Genomic DNA, 20405 nt, shown 5'->3' with positions numbered 1-20405 from the left:
CACCAACTACCCTCACAGTAAAACTGTTTTTTCTCGCAATGAGATGGAATTTGTTGCGTTTCAGTTTGGGCCTGCTACCTTGTATCCTGCCACTGAGCTGAGAAAAGTCTGGCTCCATCTTCTTTATACCCTTCCATAAGATAAACTCTGTACGTATACTGCAGTTCAGAGAAATCAAGAACAGCTTACACTGAATTCTTGCCTGTCCGACAGCTCCATAAGCACTACTAACGCAACACCCCCACATCACAGGGTAGCACACCCAGCGTGGGTGAATGCCAAGGTCTACTCTCATCTCACCCGAGCAGTTACCTAAACACTTCAGCAAATGTGCATGTTGATCAACAACAAATGGTCGTGGAAAGCATCGATTTTACACATCACACATCTACCCTGCATATGAAGCTCACCTAGAAAGGAAACCATTTGTGTGTCCACTTTATAGGGAAACATTCTAACACAGGGGAGGTGAAGCTTAAGACCTTAAGATTTCTCATACTGATATGCTGAAGAGCCTTACAGAGCAAGGCAGTTAGAACGTCTGTACACCAGCACTTTCACTGATAATGAACAGCAAGAACCACAGCTGCAAGAAGAGACACCTTGCCTAAAGACAATAAAAGTTCTGAATATTTTCAACAAATTAGCCAAAGCTAAGAACTAGCAAGACGTCTGTACTAAATGATCACAAGATGACTGTAACACTTTAAAGTGACAAGGCAAATGTAATATACTCTGATGCACCAGTCAAAGCATTGCTACTGGAGAAGTACGTTTGTCATTTCAAAAGGTTCTAATGAGATTTCACCCAGGATATCATGCACAATTCAGTGACCTTTGCTCAAGTAAAGCTGAATAGAGGCAGAGAAGACCAGGAGATGAGCTATACATCAGGGAGGCTGCAGGAGTTAGTTTGTGCTAGATGCTGAACAAGCCAAAAAGGGACAAGACTATAAACTCAAACACAAAACAAGTTGGAAAGATGGGGAGAAATACTAAGACTGGTGTCACATGAAAGGAAGCAGATATAAATTAGCCAGGAATAAAACTGTTCCTGAAGTTATGGGACACCTGTAACTGCCATAAGAATGTTAATCTGGAATTCCTTCAACAAAATAGCACGAATATAGTATTGTTTTAAGAAAGACCGTCACCAGCCTGTAACTAATTACAGGACACACTTGACTAACATAGGAACTTCATTCAGTCCTGCCTTCCCACAGGAAAGTAAAATAACATGATGCCAAGGAAACACACAGTCTTTTACTTCTAACTGCACCTATCTTTTTTTAAAAGGCTAAGTCTCATTCCTTTACATTATATTATCTCTGGACAGGCATTTGATTTCTAGTAACAATTACAGCCTCTCTTTCAGAGAATGGTCCTGTAAAAAAAAAAAACCAACCCAAAACCAACACAACCACCCCCCAAGCATCTCAAACTGTTTCTCTTCTGAGTCACACTAGCATTGTGGTGCAATATTTTTATTTTTTTAAGGTTAAGGACCTGTCTGTTGTAATTATTTATTTCAAGTTTTCCCACAAACTTACTTTAGATATTGCCATACATGAGAAATGTGAATGTTCCTTAAAAAAGGAGCTTCACAAAACCTAGCAGTGAATGACCTTTCAGGCAGCTGCGACTCATCTCTTGTGTTCTCCTCCTGACCAGCACCCAGAAGCACCCAGGATGCTTTTCACTAGATGAGGCAATAGTCTTGTGGAAACGAGATGCAGATGATCTGGTAAAACTATCAACGTGAAGCTCTCAGTAAAGAATAAATGACATTATGTCTTCAAATTTCTTACTTACTCATTTCCATGAACAGCTGTCTCTTCTCTGCCATTGTCCTCCTCCTCTTCCCACTCTCCTCAATCATTCTGAAGACAAAAACGGCAAACACTGTTTGTGCTAGAATTTTGTTACAAGAGCAACTTACTGTGAACAACATTATTTTATCCCTCAACTGGAACAGTTTGATTATATTTGGTAAACCAAAAGACCAGCAGAAAGACAGACATCTCTTCATAACGATCATGTTCCATAACGGACAGATAAAAATCTGTTAACAAGTCTGAAGTGTAAGTGCTGTACAGTACGGGAAACATTCATTCTCAACATTTTAGTTGCTAATATGAAGTTTGCAGAACTCAGAGCTGCATACATATACATATAGCAATATTGTGTAAAGAATCCCTTCCGGTTCAAAGCGATTTTGTTTGCACAATACAAAGCAAGCAAGACCTCGCCACAACCAGCTGAGCCAATGTACAGATTTGCACCGCTGGTGCTCAAAAGGAGAAAGCACATTGCATTCCTTTCCCTGGCTGACAGAGGTCAATAACATCTCTCTTCCTTGCCTAAGGTTCTTGTGGGGATGCTGGGTTTGGGGGCAGAGGGTTCTCCCGGCTTTAAACAAAACTTGCAAGGCTGCATTTAACTTTCAAACCTGATGCCTGAGGTCAGATCCAATTTGACAGGGAAGTAAGGGCCTTAAATATAATTAAGGTGGAAAGGAAAAAAAAACAGCCATGTTGTTTGGTCACACAGGGCTCCCTTTCTCAGGAAAGCAGATGAAAGTAGTAACAACAACATGGTTGAACTGATACACCAAGGTAAGGAGGCACAGGGACAATTTAGTACCTCATATGGGTTGCTTCATTATATAATCCTAAAAGACAAACGCTTAAATTTAGTCAACTCCAGCGAAAAGAAAGCAAAATTAACTATGAACATAAAATTTCACTTAAAATTACTAAATTACATTATTCTTTTGTTATCAGATTCACCAACTCTTTAAATATTTTTTAAACATCTAAATAAAAAAAGGCAAACTATTATTCTACAATTACACCAGAATCTAACTCTAAGGGAGTTAGTCAGCTCACCCTCATGCAACATGGCAGGACAGATTTCATCAGGCTTAAATGTCAACCAAGGAAAAGCAAGTCGTGTCTTGGCACTTCACACACACTCTGATTAACAGTTTCCCTCAGCAGTTGTCCATTGCCTGTTAATTATTCTCTGGTGAAGATGCTGCAACACATTCATCTTGAAAGCCACCAAAACCTTTTTCCTCAACTGTTCATAAAAGGAAAATAAGTGTATGGTGATATAAAGTAATCTGCAAATATATTTTCTTATTTTTTTCCTAATAGGAAAATTAGCAAAACAGAAAGCCATACTCAGAACCAACATGCTTCTGTATTACATTTTTAAAAGGAAAAAACCTCAATAGCATTGTGCAGATTTTTTCAGCTTCCTAAAATAAATTTTATTAAGTTAAATAAATATATGCAAATGGGATGTCTTATCTTCTCAACCAAGGTTCTTCACTATGCATTGTCTCGAGCTGTACTTCCCAGGGGACTGGAGCAGCTGTTCACAGAGCTGGGCACTGGGAAATGTCACCCATGTGATGCATTTTGCTCACCCACAAGTTCCAGCTATCCTCATACAATGCCCCAGACCTAAGAGTTTTTTGGAGCTAACTAAGATTCTCTTTATTTCCTCATCACTTAAAACATGCACGCCATCTTGAAGAATGCCCATTACTGTACCAGTCGTTAGCTTTACTTCAAGTGCTAGCGCCACTCTAAATGCCACAACAGATGGACTCCAGCAGGTAAATTAGTTATTTGATCTTTTAAGTTGTTTTTAGTAGAGACTCCATCAAGACACAAGGGACATCATCTGAATCTTCTACGACACCAAAAAAAATCATCATGATAGTATTATACCTTGTCCTTGGGCTTCAGGTACACATGTCCTTCACTCCACCTTCCAAACCCCCTGTTTCCAAGCCAATCTCATTTTTCTGCAAAGCTGGAACCAGTCCCTGGGGAACTTGCCTCGCACCAGAGTGGCAAGACAGAGTGATACTAGAGATACCGTAACCATCATTTCTCCCAGCAATTACCTACTAGAGCCCACAGACTCCAGCTAAACCCATGGGAGAGGCCTCCTACTCTGCTTTCAGAGAAGGCACAGAGACATGCTACCAATCAGCAAGGAAAAGCAGATGGCAATGCCAGATACTCCCATTCACCACCGCCACTCGAGAGGCTGTGCAAGTATCACAGATGAGGCCCAGGGAAGGACTAAAGGCTCAGATGAAGCAGGGTGTAAGACTAATCCTGTATATTAAGTCTGCAATTAATTTTGCTGCTCTGTGCTAACATGTACATTGAAAGTCACATCAAGCTTTTTCCCCTCAGACACCTCACTGCCTTGCAGGTGTCAGGATTTGAGTTTTCTAAGAGGTCATTCAAGCTGCTTGGGCCATGGTCATGGAACACTATCATACATAACCCATAGCTCAACAGGTTAGATTGAACAAGACATATACTTTTTAAAATTTTAAAGGAGCTAGCATTACCCTTCATGATCTCTGCAAAGCAAATGAATGAATTAGATGTTCATCCATGTCCTTGAAGTGAGACCTGAATAACTTAAAGTGGTCTCTCCATGATTATGGAATGCTGCAGGGACACATCAACAAAGCCCGATTCACCCATAGCTCTGGAATTATCTTGTACAGATTCTTCAGGTGCGGTCTCAGGAAAATCATGTCCCAAGGAACATTGCCTCAGGACCTCCTCCATGTCCCCTGCCTTTCTTGAAGGGAGCAAAAGATTTGAAATTTGCATTAGGCGAGCAGCTCAACAGTCACGTACCTGCTCACCAAAACAACCTGTTACTATTTAGGTTCACCAGCTCTCCGTGCTGATTCTTTCCTGCTATTATCTGTGACGGGACAAACATGTAAGAAATTATATTTCTGGGCCAGAGTGTCCCACATTGTACAGACAAATAGCAGAGAGAGAAAAGAGACAAACTGGCAGATACTTAGAAAAGTTGTGGAAATTACATTAGTCATATGAGATCCATTAGAATAATTGACAAACCCATTTTTAAAGCCTGAGCAATCAGATACAGAAGGATCCCTTGCTGATGAAGGAGAAAGAGGGAAAGTCTACATCCGTCTTTGCACTTTAAACCTATCTCAAGTTCAAACCAGGAATGAACTAAACCCAGAATAACTGCAATTATGTTAAGGATGCAAATTACAGTGTTCAACATCAGAAAAAAAAAAAGGTAAATTGCAGTTTGTTCTGCATTATTGTTTTTTTCTGTTTGGTTGTGTTGGAAGGGGGTGGCAGTGTGGGGTTTTTTGGTAGGGATTTTTTTGGTGGTTTTTTTTGTCTGGTTGTACATTTTAGTTACATGTTAGTTGTTTGATTGGGTGTTTTTCAAACATTTGTGGCACAATGCATCAGAAAAGTGCCAAGAAACATGCATGGATTGAAATGACAAGATGGATGCTTAGAATGAACATATGGGGAGAAGAAATGCTAAAAAATATTTATGTACCAACAGAGGACAATGTGAATGCACTGGGATTCTCCAGTATCACATTACATGTTTAAACAGGTACTTAGGAGGGTTTTTTCCATTCAGTTTTGTCCTTCACATTTGATGATGAGCTGTTTCTAAACACTTGGTATCTACTTCATCATTCTTTAAAATCCCGACACATTAGCAACGCTTGGGAGAAGCGGCACACACAGATCCATGCCTATCTGACAGAAGAGCACTGCATTTCTCTCCTGTCTCTTGAACATACGCTACCATTTTAGTGTGTGGTAACTACATAGCATACACTGAAGAAGGCCCAAGCCCATTTCTGCAGGAACCAGACACTACACTGCTACAAGGAGGACAGCAGCAACATATATCTAAAAGTGTCAGTATTTCACATTATGAACAGCAGAAAGTTCTTATACATTCACAAAATGTCAGCTTTGGACCTGAACATTTCCATAAGAGTAACCCAAATCAAGTTTGTTGGACCCAAGCCACAAAAAAGAACTCAGATAAAGTGCTAAATAGGGATTTAGAAGAAGAAAAATGCTTGGTCATGCTTAAAAGCCTTAATTATTTTATTGCAAAGTTCTGCTAAGAGAGTAACAGCACATTACTGGGCCAAATCCAGCCAATGCAGTATCCCATCACCAAAACGAACCCAAAGCAGGTGAGCAGGGAAGAACAAAAGGATGGGGCAAGCATACAGAAAAACTTCCCAAGAACTTCCAAAACCCTGCTGCACTGAGACTTGCTGAGCCAAAGCGATTCTCTGTATTTAGTAACCACCAACATCCTTTCACCCCCACAAGCCTGTTTGTCCCTTTAGTGCCCCATAAATTTGACATTCGCGCTGTGCAGCAGGAATTTCCAAACACGAATCCCACAGCTCAACAAACCACCACACTGGCTTTTCTGCACCTCCCTCCTCCTACCAGATTCACAAGGCTCCGGGTTTTTCTGCTGAGACACGCAGAAAAATTAATCGCTATCCACTCTCTCCATGACATTCATGATTTTATAATTCTGTAACGTTATCTCCTCCCCTGCTGCCTTTCCTCCACCTGGAGGGATCTCAGCTTATTTTGCCATTCCTTAGCACGTACTGAGTGCACTCTGCTCCTGTAAGCCCAAATCAACACATTCGTGTCAAGAAAGCTATGCAGCCAAGGTCAGGCTAAGAGGTGACTATAGCAATTAATGTGCATGACATTAGGAAAAGCCTGGGATGGAAAGCCACAACAGACTGAACAAGGAGATGAGAAGTGGAGAAGAACAGTGGATCACTGCTCTGCACAGCAATGACTGGAATGGCCAGCAGCAGCAGTGCAGAATACACACAATGTTATTTGACCTGGGCAAACTGAAAGATGAGAGGTAAGGATCAAAACTGCTGTGGAGAGCAGAAAAACCAGCTTTTCCAAAATAAACTAACTGTGAATTTAAGTCTTCCTCTAGCCATGAAATGCAACAATGAGATGCATTTCATTTTCCTGTAGCTTTCAGTACGTGTAGCTGCATGCTGCCTGAAGGTGCATATGCCTACAAACCCTAGAACTTGCAGATGAAGAACCCATGCAAGAATCAATATGGATTCAGAAGATGAAGTTAGGAGGGAGTTCTAATAGAAAACTACCTTAAGTATTAATCAGACTTACACAAACAACAGTACATACTGTACCTTGGTACGTCTACTTCAAGGGGAATGGGCAAAACTGAGAGGGAACTGTTAAATCCTAACTTCAGTGTTTAAGCACAGTCTGAAACTGCATACACAAATACCAAAAGTGACAGACAGTGTTCTGAAGTTTTGGCCGTGGTACAAAATGCCCGACCTCCATCCAGCCTCAGACTTTTCAATGCTAGATAGTACAACTGTTTTCTGTAGACTAGGCCTAATGATTTCTTATTTCTTCCCTTAGGCTTCCTGCCATCTACACTGAGTGCCTCAAATGTAGAATTAATCAAAAGAGCCTACAAATTAAGACACCAAGACTTGGGATTAGTAGTGTCTAATTAGAAAAGTCTGCTTTCTTTACCCCACTCTAAAACACCATGGAATTTCAGAATAATTACACAGAAATGCAAGGTTCCCCAAAAGGTCCTTGCAGCAAAAAAAGTTCTCACCTACCAGTAGAGATACTTCAACTTCTTCAAAGCCAAGCAGTTTGAGATTCAGACAATACTTCTTGCTATTTATATAAAGCTAGAAATCAAATACCTCTGAATTTCACAGGAAACTATAGATATTTCTAATTAGGTTCAGAGATGTTACGCTTTAATTATTCTGAAAAGGCTGGATTTTGCTTTAAAGGTCAGGGTTAAAGTTGTAGTACCAAGTCCTGCCTGTATGATCGAGAAACCCGTAAAATTCCATTCTACACTCCTGGAGCTTTGTAGGGGTGTGGGTTTTGTTTGTTTATTTTAAACAGAAACATAAGAATGACCACACTGTGTCAGACCAAAAGTATGAGTTCCTCATCATCTTTCTGCTTCTTTTAGACTCTTTACTGCATAGTTCTATTTCATGCTTCCCCTTGCCTCCACCCATTTCTGTATTGGAGAAGACAAAAATAATCCTCAGACATCATCTCTTTTCTAGGCAGAAGAATCTGAAGACTAGCTGTCTCTTGCCGAGAAATCACTCATACTTATGACTGATCTTTATCATCTTCTACCATTCCTTTTCTCGTTCCATCATCTGCTTTCAGAGATGAAGCAGAAACAGAAGAGTATTTAACATGTAGGCACACCACTGCTTTATACAGCAGCAGTAACAACATTCTTGTCTTCTTTTTTAATATTCTTAATAGAATATTAAAAAATTTTTGAAGACTATTAAGCTTTTTTTTTTTTTTTTTTACCATGACTGAGCATTGGTCTGAAGCTTTTACAGAACTAAAGTAAAGCATCAGGATGCTTACTCCTGAGGGACAGTTCAGAGCCTAGGAGCAGACATATCAACCCAGACTGCCAGTTTATCCTCTCCCCTCTCTCACTCTTATTTGCGTAACTTGACATGCCTCTACACTAGACAATAAAAGAGAACAAACTCAATAGCTAACAGTCCTAAACTTAATAATAATTGACTGTATTTTTAATAGATATCTTTCAGCAGATGCCTCACCATTCACCCTCCAGTCACTTGTTTGTGATTACCCACTGTTGTTTATGACAGCGACAAAGTTAACCTGGGGATAGTGAGACTGTAAGGAATTGGATCTCGGACTCTTTAGCTGCATTTGCCTTCTGCCCAAAAATGTAACCTTGCTCGTAAAAGTAGACAGGTATGTTTTTCTTACCTCTATTATTCTATATATACCAAGGCATTCTTAGCAGTAAGATAATGTGTTAGCCTGTTTTTGTTCTGCTTCCCCCTTCCCCACTCCAGTGTTTCCAAATTAAAAATCTATATTGTATGATATAAAGCAAACGTGTGTCATTTTAGCAGCAAGATAGAAAATAGAAGTTACGGTCGAAGTAAATACTATCCTCACAACTGAATTGGAAAAAAAATGAATCAGAGGTCTACAGATTGCTTCAAGTGCAGATTGTCAAAACATATAGAATTGATGCCCATACAAGTAACTCAAGAACACCACTGGAATTAATTTCCTTAGCTTTAATAACACACAATTCAACCAAAGGCTGAAACTTCCAGAGCTTAAAGAAATACGCCTGGACACAAGCCATCTGTATCACCAGCAGTCTCTTTAGAGGGGAAAACCTAAATCTGATAAAGATGTGAGTTTCACACACAAAGGTGTTTCATGATGAACATCCTGTTTTGTTGTTCTAGCAAAAGCAGTATCATCAAATAACTTACTCTGCTTCCAGTCATGGTGATGTGACAGTGAGTCTACGTGGTCTGTCCTGGACGATCTCCATAGGTATTTCTTGCTCAAAAAGCTTTTTGTAACACTTAGCAATCCGGTAAGGACACTCGCGTCAAAAAAAGCTCTTGTTCACTTAAGGATGGGACCAAGAGTGGGTTCAACCTACTACTTTTTTTTTTTTTCCTTAAAGACTGTTAAAACTGACTGCAGTTCAATTTGCATGCCAGAGACTATCTCCTCTGGCTGGATGTCTCCCAGAGTTTCAAGGATTCTGATTAATTATGGAGAACTGGAAGTAAACATTAGCTCCTGAGGTTCTGGTGTTCACATCAGTTCTTTCTCTGGCAGCACAAGCTGAACTGACACTCACCACCTCAGGTGGAAGTACAGAAAACCTGCAAGAGAGCACGTGAGTGCTCTGCTCAAGTCTGACTCAGTGAAGTAGGATTTCCTCCCTGCAGCAACAGAACAGTGCTTGAATTTAAAGAAAGAATGGTGCTGGTTCCACAGAAGATGATTCTGCTTTATGTCAAGAGGCAGCAGCTTTGTTTAAGAAAAAAAATCTGAAATCAGTAAGATGAACCCACTACTAGCAGAGATTTTATCTTTTATGTACTGGAAAAGTCAGTATAGGTACTAACACTGACCACAGTCTAGAAGTCTTAGGTCAAGCATGCTCAAGTTGAAATCAGAAATGAAAGTTTGCAAGCTGAAGTTACTGCCGCAGCCAGCACCTGACACCATGCAGATTGTATTTGCTGATTTAACTTTGGAGAGACTGAAAGTAAGCTGCAACATGCTCCAATTTCAACAGTTCTATCATAATGCATGTGCTCAACTTGCTTTTCTAAGTATTCAGAACAGAGGCTGAAAGTTACCGAGACATTATCATATAATACTACTACTAATAATTTATTTTTACTTATATGTATATAAAAAAGGATATTTTTTTACTGTAACAGGGAGACTAGCCACCAGTTCCATGGGAGATTTTAGTTCAAGATGCCTATTATTTAAATTCATAATGTTGAAAATCAGCAGGGAATTATCTGTACTGCAGTAAAATATTCACTAAAGAAATGCAGTTTAATTATTAAATAGTATTAGAAAAAATCATTACATGCTAACAGTTATTTGTACATACTTTGTACAAATTTGTACATCATTCGTACATATTTGTACATCAAAGTAATGTTCACCTTAAAGCACAAAAAAATGCATAAGCTATAGTAACTTACAAAACTACAGTTGATCAACTTGATGCAAACCTTCAAGAAGTTTACCGTTTCCCTTTATGCTTTCACCTTCTCCCTCCAATAACACTGATCTCTCGCTTCCCGAGTAAGCTCTATGACAAAGTTAATATAAAAGCTGATTTATAAATGCTATATCAGTAATCGTGGAGAATTCTACAGTCAGTCACCACCTCAAATACATTCATAGGCACCACAAATTCAAACATTTTTCTTATTTCTCTTGCGGTTTTTTTCTTTTCCTGTTTATATTCCAGTCTTCTGTTTCACAGCTCTCCCTTTTCCTTACTTTGAAAGCTCTCTCCCACACCCACAACACATACATGCGTGCATTATATACGTACACCTGGCTGGAGAGAAAACAACCATACATACATAAAAAGTAAAACCTAACGCCTGTTTTTCCCCATGACTTGCTGTAACAGTTTCAGCCGCTGATGACTCTGGACCACACATTTCAGTGGTTCCTGATTGTACTTGCAGCTTAAGCACAAAAATGAAAACAAGCCACTCCGAAGATTGTTAGGCCAATACTACAGGACCTATCTTAAAAGGTTTCGCTCTTCTTGGAGCTCATCAGCTGTAGGTAACGGCCTAAATAAGCAGCTTTTCCTCCTCAGATTGGAGGGGAAGGAGACTATGTAATTAATCTCAGCTAACAGAGCAGCCGTTATATTCTCACACTAACTAGAGCCACCATCCAAGAAGTCACACTCCTTCCCTACCTGCTACTGTAACGACATGCTACTATGTGAGAGACTATGAACTTAAAACTTCATCATTTGGGTTCCGTATCTGCAATTTCAGGTGCTTCCTCACTGCTTCTTGATTACTGAGTCACTAAATCTGTTAGAGGGGAAAAAATATCTCTCAAGTAAATTGTTTTATTTTTTATTTCCACTTTTAAGAGATACCCCAAAGGAAATTCTGACCTTTATGATTTGATAACCGTTTCCAGACATCTGTTTGCATTGAAATGCAGCCTAATCAAGCTGAACAGAAGAACATAGAAACACAATAATTTATGAATTATTAAATTTGAGTTGTTCAGATTCTTGATGTTGCATTTTACTAGCAGAAATAATATTTGATATCACTGGTAAGACAACTGCATTTGTTGTGCGAGGGTAAAATTGTGCTTATACCTATTTGTGTTCAGAAATTAAATAATTTAAAAAAATTCAGAATAGCAGTTCGGGCCATATTTTGATCTTAAATGTACTCAATTCACATGGAAGGAAGTTTAGGAACTTTCTGCCAGTTTTCTAATTAGAAGAATGCATCTTCACAGGTGGTTTAACAAGAAGCTTTCATCCCCTGTCAGTTCATTCACTTTTACAAATTTGAATGAACCTGTCATTGGGATGAAGACACTGAATAAAAACTCAGGGCATATCTGTACTTGCAGAAAAAGGTTATTGCTGTTGCATCAGGTTTAGTACTTCAATCATCTGTTTTGGGCTTCTGAACTTGTATGGCTTCGACTGTCATTTGATTTAAAAAAATCAAATTATTTCTAAATTGTCATAATGCTTTGTTAAAGTATAAAAGTTAAGTTTATTTATGATATGAGTATCATTTATTCACCTTCGATGGATTTCAGTAGAAAGATGCTGAAGTATTTTTACTTTGTCTTTACTAAGAATTTGAACAAAAACCCCAAAGATTGATTTCATTCCCTCATCTCCCTCTCTGTCTATCCAAAACACCTGAATCTGCCTACTCATTTCTTTGTTCTTCATCCTCTCTTGGTTCATATTTTGATCTCCCTTTTATCTGCAGTCAAACATTAATATATGCAGTTGATTAAAGGTATTCTTCCATTCCCCAATGCCTCTAACTAGGAAAAAGAAATTGATCTAGAAGTTAATACAGAGGGACACATCTAATGCACTTAGACCAAAATCCAGGAAGACAAAAAGATAAGCCTTTTATACTCATGCAAGTAGACTGGCAACATATTTTAAAGTTTGTTTTAACCATTCCTGATAATTGTCTTAGTTTAACTTAAAATTTCAAATTCTGTTCCCATCACCATATGGGATAAGTAATCAAAGCAAAAGCAATGGCACACAGAAGTATTAAAAATACTTTAAAATGTTGCTTCTGTATCTGTTGCAACAGGAGTAACAGAGCATCTTTGAGAAATAATATGAATCTTCCTAATTTCCTAAAAACTTAAAAGGTCCGGATCTCACAGATTTTTAAAATGAAGCTTTCTTAAAAGTATGGGACTCAAATGCTTGCATAAGACCTTTACAAGTCAGAACTGACTTCAGTCTAGAAGGGCGTAAGTGGAAAAAAAAACCCACTAAACTAAGACCAAGAGAATGGATTATAACTTGGCAGTGAAATTCTATACAAATCAATGTTTTTTGGTTGTTTTTTTTTAATACAGTGGCTCAAAAGCTACTCTTAAAGAAGATTTTGCAAAACCATGCAATATTATACAGTAAACTTTCTTGAAAATGAATGGGCAATCAAGTAGTTTAGGGGAAAAAAAAAACCAGTATTGAGAACTACACATTTCCCTACTCCATGCCTTGCTGCTTCTGTTTAAACTGTAAGATTTTTTTCAAGGCACAAAATAGCATCTGTTTTGTTTTTACAGGACACTGCATGCAGCAATACATCCTCAGCCAGTCCTTATTGCTTTAATTTACTGTTATGGAAAACAACCTTAACATTGGTCTGAGCCCCACGAGGAGACCAGCAATTTTATCTTCCCAACTAGTAAGAAATTGGTAAAGATTTTACTAGAAACAAGAGTATTTAACCACAGGTTTCTTTCAAAAACCTTTTAACACTATTTTAAGAAGAAGTTCCAGATTACCTCAAGACAAGATAGAAAAAATTCAAATCCAGGTAGAGTTCCAAACCATTCCAATTATTGTAACACAAGATTTCACTTCACATATGTAACTGTTTGTTCAACACCCAGACAGACAGAAATCCCTGCCCTGAAGAATTTACAGGTCAGGTGCAAGACTACAGACAAGCTGATGAAACCAACAGCTGGCACCGTATTATTCATAGCCTACTTCCTGGGAAGTTTAAGGCACAAAACCAAAGAAAGGTTTAAAAGAACATTATAAGGTATTATTTTAGGTACATAGCAATACATATTCATATTTAGTAAGCAGGGAATTGTTAAGCATGGGGAACAGCAAAACTGGAAGCTATTCAGGACAACACTGCATGTTTAAACACACACTGCATAGCCTGATCTGTTTCCCAGCAAACTAAAAGAGAGGATGCATAGCAGTAGGACACAGAGCACCTAGAATACAAAAATGCTTTTCTTGAATAACTGGAAAGACATCACAAACTCTTATTTTTCTTTATTGCCCAAAAGCCTAAGGAATAGAAAGAGGCTTTTACAACCTGCCCTGGTGATTCTGAGACTGAAGTTAAAAGTAATGCCTACACATAAGGTTTACCATAAGCCTGCAAACAAGAGCAAATTTAGCAGTTAAAATTATTCCCTTAAAATAAAGCAATGTTAACGTTAGATAAGAAATGAAATATTACACCATGATTTTCAAGCAGTAAGAACTTGGAAATACCCTAATTAATAGCTTACCTCTCCCTCTCAGGAAGGGAAGATTCATCTTCTTTATAACACTGGAGGGGATTTCTGTGCAATCTGTGCTTCTCAGCTTTTCCAACGTGAATCTTACAAAAACCTTTCTAGCCATTTTAATCTGCAGGTTCCCAGAGATGCTTATTAGAGCACAAGAGAAAAATTCTAAAATTGCCTCTTCACCAAACTGAACTATTTATTAGGAATTGTTTTGAGTTACTTTTTTGCCCTTTTCTCTATTAACCTAGATTAAGCGATCGAGCATGAACAGAGTAAGGAATGCAGCACCAGCAGGATACCACACAAATGTGAACTCTGACAGGACGCAAACTAATCCAGATCTCGTGCTGGTGGACAACAGTATAGTGCATAAACACTACTCTCCTCCCAATTCATCCACATCAATATTAGACAATACCATTTTCAGTATCTGTCATCGCCTCTAGTTCTGTATCACTTGCTACCATCTTCATCAATCACTAGTAATCCATGCAAGACCTTCCCTCCCCACCTCACTTCAGATGTATTCACCTTACATTAAAAGATTCAGCACATGAGAAAAAGTTGACACAAACTGCTCCTTTGGCACACCCATAGAAATGCTAAGTTCCAGCCAAAGGGGCAGTGACAATGTGAACTCCTTTCAAAATCACAACTGAATTAGAAGGGGAAAAAAGCTTACCCAATTTTAAATCTTTACATAGTGATCATTTTATCTCCTACATTAAAATGTAAAATCATCCTCACCAAATTCACAAGCCTACAAAGTGTTGCCACTACCAATGGGAAAGTGAACACGTGTATAATCCCAGGTAACTTTGGTTTTGTCTGAGCTGCCAGAAACATACAATACCTTCTTCAGAAATTTGGCTGTACCCAAACTAGTTGTCAAAAACCACCAGTGCCTCCCTACTGCCTCTGCATTTCCTTTGATGTCATCATTCTATAAAATAAAGAAAGACAAACCCACAATAATTAAGATTCCATAAGCACTGCAACAAAGAAAAAAATCATATAAATAAACTCAAAGAATAGTATTGCACTTCTAATGTAGCATTCTGCCTGTCCCCAAAACACCTCTCCCTGGATAGAGCACAGCTAGTTTGCTCCACTTTGCAATCCTTGTTAAGCCTCTCAAGATGTGCTTGCTCATATTGCAAGGTATTAGAAAAAAAACAACCCACCCCAAACCATATTTTGGTTGCATTCACTAGGTAACCAGGGCAAGAAACATTTTAATGCGCATCCCAGCCAAAACCAGGACATGTGCGCACCTCATAGCACACCTGCTTCCAAATAATTTGCTGTCTGCACTGCTATACAACCTGTACGACCACAACCATAACAAGTTAACAGATACTACTACCCAGTCAAGCTTTCTTAATGTTTACTGTTGCCGTAAGTTTCTTCTCAGTGTATATTCTGTTGTCACTAGAAACTGACCTACAAGCAGTAACACAGAACGCAGTATAGTAGAACTGGAAACTTCATCCCTTCCCTGCCTCCCATCTAACTTATCTTCGCAGACTAAGTTACAAAAACCCTTTTAGATTATTCAGCCCTTAACATTCAGCTCTACAGTCTTCTATCAATGTTCCCATGTACACATCTGTAACACTGACTCTGTACACTGTATATAACATACAACATTGTCAGCTGCTTTTCTAATTATCTTCAATTTAACATTCCAACTATCTGACCAACTGTGGACACAAATGAAGTTTTGTTTTCTTTCTTAAGAAATGAAAACCAAAATAAGCCAAATGTGAAACTTAATTGATCATGCTTGCCATTGTGTTCTGTAAAATGATGAGTTCTTACCCCTTAGCTTTGGAACTTTTCTTGTTTAAAAAAAAATTTTAGGGACTAGGCTCCCTCACCATTTGCTTTCTGGCAAAACAGCCTTCTTACTCCTCAGCCTCTTAAATGAAGTAAAAATCTGCACCTGAAAGCAGCAAGACTGATAAAGACAAAAAAAAATACTTCATGCTTGCAGTCAGTAACTACCTGCAGTAAAGCTATTATGATTTTAAGTGGTTTTTTTAACTATAGTACACACTTTATTCACCCAATCTTTTTAAAATTTAGACATGAATTGGTACCTGCTGTCATTCATTTCCTAGATATGAAACATTTCCTAACTCCATTCATTTCCAAAGAGAGACAACTGGCCAAATAAAATTCCACAACAGATTATTACAAGGTTTATTAGCATTTCTTCCAGATTTAGTTTGCCTAAAAATTTTCACTGCTGCAAGTATTTTTATAAATCTGTATTACTTAAGCACAGCCAAGAAATTAAAATACTGTCATCCATTCTAGTAGCCCCTGATAGCCCACAGGACTGGAAAAGATCCATGAAACAATATACTAAGTTTAGCCACAGTTTATCAGTTTAAACACTAAACCAAACACAAACAATACAATCACGATTTCTTCTCCCTGGTACTCAATGGGAAAAGAAAAAATAAGTAATAGCTTAATACAAATATTATAAATTCAAATCCTTATCACCAGATAAAATAACCCTGAAACCACAAAGAAAAAAAAAAGTGGCAGGGATAGATAATGGTAAGAGAATGAGGCTGTGCTGTGAGTGGAATGCTGAAAGCCAACCATTCACACCTGCTGGGAAACTGTGTCTGCCTCTATCAGGTGATGTATTCTGTAACTACAAGGATAGTGTCAATGCTACAGACTACCATGTCCGAGCTACAAAAATTACCTTTCCTTCCAAAAAAAGTTCTAGGAAACCGTTTGCAAAAAGTGCCTTATCTGAACACATCATTTAGGTTCTACAAAGCTTGTAACAGACCAGCCACATGAAGCCAGACTCTCTGAACCATCCAGAGTATGTGCTGTGCGCTCTGGTTAACATGCCAACTAATCCGAAGTTGTTGGTTTAAACTTCAAGACCTGATTTTCTCTCTCTTCAAAACCTGTCAGCTTGCACAACATGCAACAGATAACATATGGCCATGGCTAGAAGGAATTGTAAGTTGTCAGTCCTAATGCCACCCTGTGGTACCGAGTGTATAATATAATTAAAGTGATGGGAAAATCATGCTTTTATGATACTGCAAAAGCCTTTGTTCTTGCATTATGGCTTCTTCCTAAGTTTTCTATACCATTCATCATTTAACTTCTTAAAATTTATGTTGTTATTGCAACACGTAGGTTCTGTGGTAAACCAGATGCCTGAACATACTAGCTGCAGCACAGACAATATACAAAGGAATTTACCATTTTAAATAACCTACAGCCTAAAACAAGAAGCAGTTTGCTGCAAAAAAAACAGGGGGGTTGAGACAATACTGACATGGCTTCTGTATTCATCACAACAAAAACTCTAATGAACAATGAGGGGGTTGTCACAAGGCGCTTACACAGAGGTCTACTGGATGTGCCCTCTTATACGTGAGATAAGTAACAAGCAGGCGACAAATTCCAGCATCCCCAACACAAGAGTGGGAAGCTGCCTTCTTGGTACTGAACAAGACCTCAGCAGCTGATTGGGGATACATCATCAAACAGCTATACAACAAAGACAAGAATCCTATGTACGATAAAGACAAGAAGCAGAAATCCCAAAGAGGATTTAAATAGGACAAGCTACCTCTGGAGCAGCATCCTGGACAGATGAAAGCATAGCAAGAATGTAAGGGTCAAAAGGAATGATGTTGCTGGAAACATGATGTGAATTGACTAGTCTGGAAAAGAACTTCAGAAAAGACTGTAGCATAGGCCACAGACAGCCTTCGCCAACTGTACATGTTCTGGTGAGAGAAATTACTGCTCAGACTGCCCTACACTGTCTATACTGATTAATTCTCCTTTTTCCAGCTTCCCTAAACAGGAAGTCTTCAGGCCAGTAGCATGTTCGCCCTTTTATCTAAATTCCCCAAAATTAACTCAAAATATCCTTTGGAGAAAACGCAAAAAGCAACAGCATTAAACCAACGCTTTTGAGTTACCTCCTTTCCTTTGGGTGTACATTATGAAGCCACCTAGCAGTATAGGATCATACACGCTTATCAGGGAAAAGAAAGAAGGGAAGGGGGGAAGAGAAGGCCCAGTTCTTCAGTCCAGCATTTCCCAATTTTTCTAAAACCCGGAACTGAGACTTCTGACTTTTTGAACCACTGGTTCAGGCACATGGAATGTTCTGTCACTGGGCAGCCACGCCAGACAGAGCATCAGACTGTAGAGTCAGTTTTAGGAACCAGAGTAAGAAAACTGAAAGTACAAAGCATTTTTAAAGGGCAATAATGCACAACTATTGAGCAAATTCTAACGTTAATAACTCTGATTCTATTAGACATGCATTTCAAGCAGCACAGAAATAACTTTCAAAGTATCCTTGTGCTTTCCAGCCTGTTCTCAGTGGCTCACCAATCCCCGCCGAAAGAAGAAAGTACTACGCTGGTGCTCTGTGTACCACTTAGGTTTTCTTAGCTCTCCATAAGAATATTCACCAGCTTCACCTCCCCAGCTAAGGGACCTAAATCAAACTTGCACAAGAAGCTAATTGAAGGGATTTTTTTTTTTAAAGCAGGATTGCATCTCATGTAGGAGTATCTTATATATCCAATACTTCACATAAAATGCAGAAATCACCACCTTGTGCCAGAAGTTTGTAATAGATGAAAAATTTCAATATCAGTTACGTGTGACAAACAGGCAACTGGTATCAGTTACATAATACAAGTTTTTAAGCTCCATACTCCAGGTAGTCACAACAGATCACATTACCTGAATTACACTGAGAAGTCTCTTAGGGCAACTTCCACTTTATGGGGCTCAGCTCCTTCTTCAAACATTTAAAGCCAATCTAAAAAAAATGGGGGGAAAAAACCCAAGCTTTTTTATCAAGAAAGTAGTGGTTTTCCGCAGAAAAAAATAACACTGCCACCCCGATTTTGCCGTTACTGCTGTGATTATGCTACTTTTGCCCTGATTGTGTCTCCCGTTAATTACAAAGGAACGAAGCCTGCAGGTTCTACGCGAGCATCTGTCAGCTACAAGATGCGCCAACCAGGCACAGCCGAGAGCCCCGGGGCACCCTGACCGCTCCCGCCGCGAACCGCCAGCCTCGAGACCGGCGGGCCCGGAGCGCGGGGCAGGCGACCCGCCAGGCTCCCCCAGGTGTCCGCGGCTCCCCTCCGCCCATGGCGCCCGCGGTTCGCTCCGCCCGGCGTTTCCTCCGCGCCAGGCCCGGAGCCCGGCGAACCTCCGCGAATCCCGCAGCTCCCGCGGCCGAGGCGAGGGGCTCCCGGCTCAGTGCCGGCCCCCAAGACCTCTGCGGGCAGGAGGGGCGCCCCCCGGACCCGCCCGTCCCCGCACCCCGGCCGGGTAGCGGCGGGGGCCGGGGCACCCTCCTCCCCGCAAGGCCCCGCACCCTCCCACCCCGCGGGCGGTAGCGGTGCCCGCAGCGGGCCCGCGCCAGCGCCCGTTTCCGCCGCGCCGAGCACGCACCTCTGCCGGGGGGCGGCGGCCGGGGGGAGCGGGCTGCCCGGGGCGGGGGACACGGCGCAGGCGGGCTCGGGCCGCCGCTCGCCGCCACGCCGGCGGCCGCACGGGCACGGCCGGCCGTACCCCTCAGCCTCCGCGCTCCAACGGACCCCGGCCGCCTCGCGCCGCCCAGCCAATCCGAGCACGCCTCCGCAAGGGCGCGCGCACTCTCGCCAATCTGAGCCCGCGCCCACCTCACCCCCCCCGTCCGGCGTCTCCAGCCAATCAGCAGCTGAGGCAACCGGCCCCGCCCCTCCCGGTCCGTGCGGCGCCGCCTAGCCGCCAATCGGGAGGCAGACGCTTCTCCGGCGGCGGACGTGCGTGCGCTTCCCCCGCGCGCTCCCCGTTCCCCTCAGCCAATCGGCGGCCGAGGCCCTGCACCGCCCGCGCGCGCTCTCCTTGCGCCAACGGGCCCCCGGAGCGCTCGTGCTCTCCGGCCAATCAGCGGCCAGCGCGGCCTCGCGCGCTCCCGCCCGTGGCACAACGCGCGCCGCCGGCCCCCCTCCGGGCGCAGCGGCAGTGCGCAGGCGCAGTGCGCGCCCGTGAGGCGATGCCCGGCCGGGGGCTGTTCTGATGGGAGCCGCGGGTCGCCGCCCGGTCCGGGGCCGCCTGTGGTGCCGCTCGAGCCGCGTGGAGCGGAGAGGCGGCTTCTTAAAGTCATTTAAACGACGGGAGGTAACGGCGGAAACCCTGGTCCGAGCCTGAGGGCGACGTGTCAGTGGGCCAGGGGGCGGCCCGGCACGGGTAGGCTCGGTTAGCGCACTCCGTGCTGTTGCTGCGACTCCAGAAGGCAAAGTGTGTTGTGGGGGTGTGTGTCAAAGCCCCGCAGAGCCGGTCGATGTGGTGCCCTGCGCTGAG

The 20405-nt window shown here is 41.3% G+C and overlaps 1 protein-coding gene across 20 annotated transcripts in view; it reads right to left on the bottom strand.

Annotated features, from left to right (window-relative positions):
• The window catches only part of DTNB (dystrobrevin beta), a 214912-nt gene extending 195224 nt beyond the window's left edge, over positions 1-19688 (bottom strand). For 17 of the 20 annotated variants that reach the window (XM_037391269.1, XM_037391263.1, XM_037391266.1 and 14 more), the window contains exons 1-3: positions 19512-19688; positions 18789-18867; positions 1813-1880 (exon numbers count right to left, since the gene is read on the bottom strand). In XM_037391269.1, the coding sequence (XP_037247166.1) occupies positions 1813-1879 (67 nt within the window). In that variant the 5' untranslated portion in view covers position 1880; positions 18789-18867; positions 19512-19688. Of the gene's footprint in view, positions 1-1812; positions 1881-2888; positions 3082-9190; positions 9641-18788; positions 18868-19511 lie in introns of those variants that run through there. The other 3 variants (XM_037391264.1, XM_037391265.1, XM_037391284.1) reach the window with 3 other exon arrangements.
• Between the last annotated feature and the right edge of the window lie 717 nt (positions 19689-20405).

The sequence above is a fragment of the Falco rusticolus genome, chromosome 6, assembly GCF_015220075.1.
Source record: "Falco rusticolus isolate bFalRus1 chromosome 6, bFalRus1.pri, whole genome shotgun sequence".
Lineage (NCBI taxonomy): Eukaryota > Metazoa > Chordata > Aves > Falconiformes > Falconidae > Falco > Falco rusticolus.
This window is presented reverse-complemented; position numbering and strand designations above follow the sequence as displayed.